Source organism: Chrysochloris asiatica, unplaced genomic scaffold (genome assembly GCF_000296735.1).
Source record: "Chrysochloris asiatica unplaced genomic scaffold, ChrAsi1.0 scaffold00160, whole genome shotgun sequence".
Lineage (NCBI taxonomy): Eukaryota > Metazoa > Chordata > Mammalia > Afrosoricida > Chrysochloridae > Chrysochloris > Chrysochloris asiatica.
In genome coordinates, this window is record NW_006408678.1 from 7568388 (window position 1) to 7575481 (window position 7094).

General features: G+C 43.6%; 1 protein-coding gene across 1 annotated transcript in view; it reads left to right on the forward strand.

Moving 5' to 3' along the window:
- Positions 1–519: 519 nt before the first annotated feature.
- Positions 520–7094, forward strand: part of DEPDC4 (DEP domain containing 4) — a 50896-nt gene continuing 44321 nt past the window's right edge. Inside the window, exons 1-2 of the mRNA XM_006871127.1 lie at positions 520–1284; positions 1384–1519. Of these exons, the coding sequence (XP_006871189.1) occupies positions 520–1284; positions 1384–1519 (901 nt within the window). The remainder of the gene's footprint in view (positions 1285–1383; positions 1520–7094) is intronic.

The following is a 7094-nucleotide window of genomic DNA, read 5'->3' on the forward strand; positions in this document are numbered from 1 at the left end:
CATGCAATTCAGAAAACTACTCACTTGTAGAATCCAATTCGGGGGAGGGAGAAAAGATGTAATCATAAACTAATTCCCAAATCTGATCTACAAAATAAAAACAAACAAACAGTTGCCAATTTACAATTAAGTCACCACTGACATAAATCACTAGTAACTAAGTGGCTTGAGTCCGGAATGTCACCAAGACTGTTAAAGGGGCAGATGTGATAATATTCTGTTGTTTAGTGCCTTGGTTGTTGCTAAGAGCTGTGGAATCCATTCTGACTCACAGAGACCCTGTATAAGGTTTCCAAGGAGCAGCTGGAGGGTTTGAACTGTCATCCTTGTGGTTCGAATTCCAGTGCTGATTCTACAGCGTCATACCAGAGGGGCAGATAATATCGGTCTCTCTGATCACAGATCACTGGAACGGGCTCAGTCAGATCCCATGAAGTTTTTGCAGGCTTTTATCTTTTTAGGGCAAAGCCTTCAACCGCTTAGTAAAACAAGATAGCAGGTGCTACCAAGGGGACTTTTATGCTTAACAAAACACCCGCCCCACCCACCTCACACAATAACATTTCTTCCCCGAACTATCGCCACAATCGGACAAGGACGCGGGTCGACAGGGCCCTGGTGGGGAAGAACCCACTCTATCAGAGGCGGACCTCAGAACTGAGGGGAGCTGTCGCACCCCGGCCCGAGCAGTGTCCAATTTCCCAAAAGGGAACCCCCGATCTCCGTTGCGGAAACCAGAGCTCCCAAGCCGGCGCGGGTGACTCCCCCTCCGACTGCGGGTCTCCGTTCCCCCGAAGCCTCTTCGGGGGGCTCGGGCCTCTTGGAGCCACTCTTCTCTTCGCTGCTCCCCGACTCCGAGCTCACACGGGAGTCCACTGTGCTGACCGTCACCAGGCAACAGCGGCCAGCGGGGCGGCTCTGGGAGGCCTACCCCGAGTGCAGGTCCTTCCCGATTCCTTACACGTCGGCCTAGGGCGTCCGGGCGGAGCGCGGCCCCGGGCACAGGTCGCTCGGCGGCCGCGGGCGATCACTCACCTCTTCCTTTCACCTCCCGGGAGGGGCGGCGCTGGAACTCGCTTCCCCCGCCCCCCCAAACGCGACGTGGCTGCACCAGCTCAGCCTCGGCACCTGGCCGCCCCCGCCCGTTTACTCCATAGCCTTCTCCGCGCTAGCGGCCGCGAAAGCTGGAGCCCGACAAGGGAAGAAGGAGAAGAGGGGAGGGACTGGGGAGGAAAAATAAGGGAGGGGGCAGAAAACCGAAAGACCTGCCGGCCCTGGCATGACGTCACTTCCGGCTGCTTCGGAAGGGGCATGCCCGAACGGTCCCTGGACTCCACCCCCTAAGTAGGTGGGGGTGGAGTCACGGAGCTGCGGTAGGAGTAGCTTCGCGATCTCATGGCGGTTCTTTTGACTCCACGTTTTCGTAGCCTTGGCGATCGGAGAGAGTTTCGCGGCCCAGGACGGAGCGAGACGAGTTTCGTGAGCCCTCGAGATGGCTTCTATCGGAAAAGGAGGACAGGTAGTCCTGTATAGATCCTAGCCAAATGTTAGTGAAGGTTGGGGACAGGTGCCTTGGACTCTGCTCCTCCGGGTGCTGAGCCCGCCCCTTACCTGGCCCACCTGTTCTGTCTCCTGCAGGAAACAGCTGCTCTGAATTGTCTTTGGGGAATTTAAGACAGCAATGCTTCTTAACTTTAATATAGATACGAGTTACATGGGGACCTTGTTAAAATACACTCTAATTCAAGAGTAGGGTCTGATACTCATTTCTAATTAAAAAAAAAAAAAAAAGTCGCTGTTGCTGCTAGTCTCCGGGCTACACTTACAGCAAACAAAAACCAAACCACCTACCGGTAGCCATAGGAAAAGTTAAAGTACTATGAGTCCTTCCTATTTGCTTAATGAAGATTAGAGAGGCAGGTGGCCCAAGAAAATAGCCTTCTCTCCACCACTCAGAGTTTATTACACCTCCCTCCCTGTGTCTCCCCCCTCTCCATTGCCTCCGTCTCCTTCCCCTCCTCTGCACTGTCTACAATATCTGTGGATAGTATTTCAAAGGGTACGCGGGTGAATAGCTTCTGTTACAAAAAGGAATTCGAGGATAGTTGCTTTTAATTTCATTTTGTTACAAACATCAAAAAATTGGTATTCTGTTCCAATTATCCATAGCCAAGGGTGGACAGAGCTTAAATTCTTGGATTTCACCCTCCAAAAATGTAGAGACAACATTCTAGATTTTTTTAAGTTTTCCCTATTATTCTTTTAAAAGTTAATAAAAATTAAATATACTGGAGGAAGCATGGGAATGGAGAGTCATTGCTAACAGTTATAGGTTTCTTTTTTGGAGTGATGAAATATTCTGGGATTAGATAATTTCATAATTTGGTGAGTGTACTGCTCTTGTTAAGTGCCGTGGGATTGGTTCCGATTTATAGCAACCTAGTATAGGGTTTCCAAGGAGCGGCTGGTGAGTTTGAACCACCAACCTTGAGGTTCAAACCGACCTTGTGGTCAAGTGTTTAGCCTATAGCACCCACACCAGGACTCCTTAAAGTGCACAAGAGTGAATTTTATGGTATGTAAATAAAAATACCTCAGTACAAAAATTAATGAAAAGTACACATGCATGTTTATAAACTTTAAAATTATACAAGATAAAAAGTAAACATCTTTTGTTATCAACCACCATTATAATCTTACTTTCCAAAGTTTAATTGTTTGGAGTTCATCCTTGCAGACCTTTCTTTGTATTTACGTGTAAAGGTGCCTGGTGGTGCAGTAGGTTAAACACTGAGCTGCTAACTTCAAGAGCAGCCATTCAAACCCACCAGCCGCTCTGTGGAAGAAAGATGAGGCAATCCCATCAAGATTGACAGTCTCGGAAAAACCCAAAGGAGCAGTTCTGCTCTGTCGGTGACTATGAGTCAGTTTCAACTCAACAGCAGTGGGTTTGATTTTGTTTCAATTTATAGATTAGGAATTCATTTTTGCATAGATGGATCATAGTATACAAATTGTTCAGTTCAGCTCCTTGTTTTCTTTTGTTTAATAGATCCTTCCATGCTATAACACAGTTCTACCTCATTTTTCCTAACAGATACCAAGTATTCTATATTAAGACTTTGTTGTTTTTAAGTGCTGTCGCGTTGGTTCCAGCTCAAAACAACCCTGTATAGAATTTCCAAGGAGCGGCTGGTGGGTTTAAACTTTCGTCCTTGCGGTTCCGACTGCCTTGAGGTCCAATGCTTTATCCCACATTGCCACACCAGGAAACTACCATTTGTGTGTCAGTTTGTTGTACTGTGGTGACTTGTGTGTTGCTGTGATGCTGGAAGCTATGCTACTAGTATTTTAAATACCAGCAGGGTCAACCATGGTGCACAAGTTTCAACAAAGCTTCTAGACTAAAAACAGACCTGAAAGAAGTAGAGGCAGATTATTCCTGAATGTTTAGCCATTGAACTTATTAATAGCAGTGGAACATTGTCAGGTATAGTGATGGAAGATGAAAACATTATGAATAACACCAGAATATTGTCAGATATAGTGCTGGAAGATGAGTCCTTTAGGTTGGAAGGCACCCAAAATAGGACAGGGAATAGCTGCTTCCTCAAAGTTGAGTTGACCATGATGACACAAATGGAGGCTTTCAGAACCTTCATTTACTGATGAGGCACAACTCATGAGGAAAAACAGCTGCAAAAATCCACTGAGAATCAGAACATGGAATGTACAAAGTACGAATGTAGAAAAATTGGAAGTTGTGAGAAATAAAATTGAACACATAAAAATTGATCCTCTAGGTATTAGTGAACTGAATTGCACTGGTAGAGGCCATTTTGAATCTGGCAATCATATGGTTGACTATGTCTGGAACAACAAATTCAAGAGGAATGGCATTAAGTTCATTGTCAAAAAGAACATTTCAAGATCTATTCTGAAGTACAATGGTATATGTGATAGGATAATATCCGTATACCTACTAAGAAGACCAGGAACTCTGGTAGTGTAAGGGATTACAAACTGGGTTGCTGGCCGTCCCCATGGTACACAAAAGGAAGCACAATGAATATCACTATTATTCAAATTTACACACCAATCACTAAAGCCAGTCATGATGAAATTGAAGAATTCTACCATTTCTTCGGTTTGAAATTGATCAAACATGCAATCATGATGTATTGATAATTACTGGTGGTTGGTATGCAGAGGTTGTAAGCAAAGAGGAAGGATCAGTAGTTGGGAAGTATGGTGACAGAAATAATGCTGGAGATCGAATAATAGAATTTTGCAAGACCAATGACTTCTTCATTGTAAATTCCTTTTTAAATAACATAAAAGGTGATTGACTGTATATATGGACCTCACCAGATAGACTGCACAGGATGCAAGTTGACTGCATCTGTGGGAAGAGTCAATGAAAAAGCTCAATATCAGCCAAAACAAGGCCAGGGGCCAACTGTAAAACTCAATAACTTATATGCAAGTTCAGGATGAAGCTGAGGAAAAAAAATTCAAAAGTCCACAAGAACATTGGCTACCTAAAATGGAGGTGGGGTGAGGTGTGGGGGTGGCTACAAAGGTACAAAGTGGCTGGCTTAAAAGTTTTTAAGAGGGAATTTAGTTTAAGAGTGTGTGGGGTTAAGTAGAATCCCCACTGAATAGTTTTCATCTTGTCTAGGCGGGTCTGGTAAAAGGAGATGGGAATAATATTCATATGATTCAATAGTGAGTAATTGTTATCATGACTAATTGTGATTGTCACAACTGTAAAGGTAGAAGTTTTGTAACATAGAGGGGGTAATAGTTAATCTAACATTCCAGGAACAGAGGACCGTAGGACCACCAAGGGAGAGGAATATGAACAGAATGAACGTGGGACCCTATCCAGAGAAGCAGCGACACCAGAGATGGAGGCAGAGGTGATGACATGGAGACATAGAGCAACTGAGAACTCTAGACTCATGGAAAGAGAAAGGCTATAGGAGGAAGGCTTGCAGAATGTGCCCTTTGGTTAAATGATTGTATATTTTTGAGTGTTTTTGTGTACATAAAAAACAAAAATAACAGGGAATAGAAGTAACTACTGTTGAATTTGATGCATGGAAGGGATTGTAATAATTGCAGTGAAACAAAATACGACAGGAAGAGTGCAAAACTGATGTTCTCTCATGTAAACTATGACACTCAATTCACAACAAAAAGCTTTTTCTTAAAAAATAGTCCACGAGAGCCTAAATATGACCTTGAATATCTCCTACCTGAATTTAAAGATCATCTCAAGAATATATCTCTGATGCACTAGACACTAATGACCAAAGACCAGAAAAGGCATAGGATGACATCAAGAGTATTATACAGGCAGAAAGCAAAAGGTCATTAAAAAGACAGGAAAGATGGTTGGCCAGCAGTGTGGCAAGACCTGGAGAGTCTTCGGCCCAGAGTCAGTGACATATCCACAGAGGACTAGAGTGGAGAGTGAAGTGTCCAGCTGATAAGAGAGGGCATATGCACAAGAACACCCACACTTGGAGATAATGCCCACTTAACCTGGCTTCAGTGACTGAATGATCAGAGCTCAACTAGAAGAAGAAAGAAGAGGAAAAAAAGAGCAGTCTGATATAGTTTGATGAACTTAACCTACACCTATAGATGCAGTAGCTCAAAAGAGGGAACAAATCTTTACAGCAAGGATCACTCCCACCCCCTCCTTACACAGAATAGACAGGGATGGGCAACTTGGACATTGGCTATCCAAAGTGGGGGTCTACAAAGGCAAGAAGAGACTGGCTTACAAGCTTTCAAGAGGGAACCTAGGTCTCTTGTGATACAATAGTGAATTATTGTTATCAAGACTGATTGTGAGGATTGGAAATGTAAAGGTAGACGTTTTGTAGCAAAACGAGGGGAATGATTAACTTTGCAGTCTAGGAGCGGAGGTCCCTGGGACCATCAAGGGAGAAGAGCTGAGAGTGGGATCCTACCCAGAGAAGCAGTGATGCCAGAGATGGAAGCAGAGGTGATGATGTGGAGAGATGGAGTGGCTGGGGACTCTAGACCCAGAGAGGGAGAGGGGCTGTGTGCTGACAACCAGGGGGCAGGCTTGCAGGGTCTACCCTTTGGTTGGTTGATGATGCATGGAGGGGATTGTAACCATGGCAATGAAACGATATTATGATAGGACGAATGTAAAACTAATGTTCTCCCATGTAAATTATCACATGTTGTTGTTGTTGTTGTTGTTATGTGCCGTGGAGTCAGTTCTGACTCATAGCGACCCTGCACAGGGTTTCCGAGGCGGTAAATCTTTACAGGAGCAGAAAGCCTCATCTTTCTCCCACAGAACAGCTGTTAGTTTCGAACTGCTGACCTTGTGGCTCGCAGCCTGATTCATAACCTCTACACTACCAGAGCTCCACATAATTCACAATAAAACATTAAAAAAAAAAAAAAAGAAAGAAAAGATAAAAATGGATGCCAGAAGAGACTGAAACTTGCTATCTAGTGTGGAGATACAAAAGTGATGAAGAAATTATGTAAAAGAGCTGAACAGAAAAATTCAGAGGTCAGCTCAAGAAAACAAAGACAAGTATTATAATGAAACATGCAAAGACCTGGAATTAGAAAACTAAAAGGGAGGAACACACTCAGCATTTCTCAAGCTAAAAGAACTGAAGAAAAAATTCAAACCTTAACTTGCAATATTGAAGGATTCTATTGGCAAAATATTGAAGGATGCAGAAAGCAGAAGATAGAAGGAATACATAGAGTCACTGTGTATTTGTTGTTGTTAAGTGCCTTCAAGTTACTTCTGACTCATAGTGACCTTGTATAAGATTTCCTATACAAGGTGAATTTGACCTCCGACCTTGTGGTTCAAACTGACATTTTGGTCCAGTGCATTATCCCACAGTGCCACACCAGGACTCCAGAGTCACTGTCCCAAAAAGAAATGGTTGATGTTTAACCATTTTAAGACATACTATGTGGTCAAGAACTGGTATTGAAGGAAGAAGTTCAATCTGCACTGAAGGCACTGGCAAAAACAAGGATCAGGAATTGATGGACTACAAATAGAAATCTTTCAACAATCC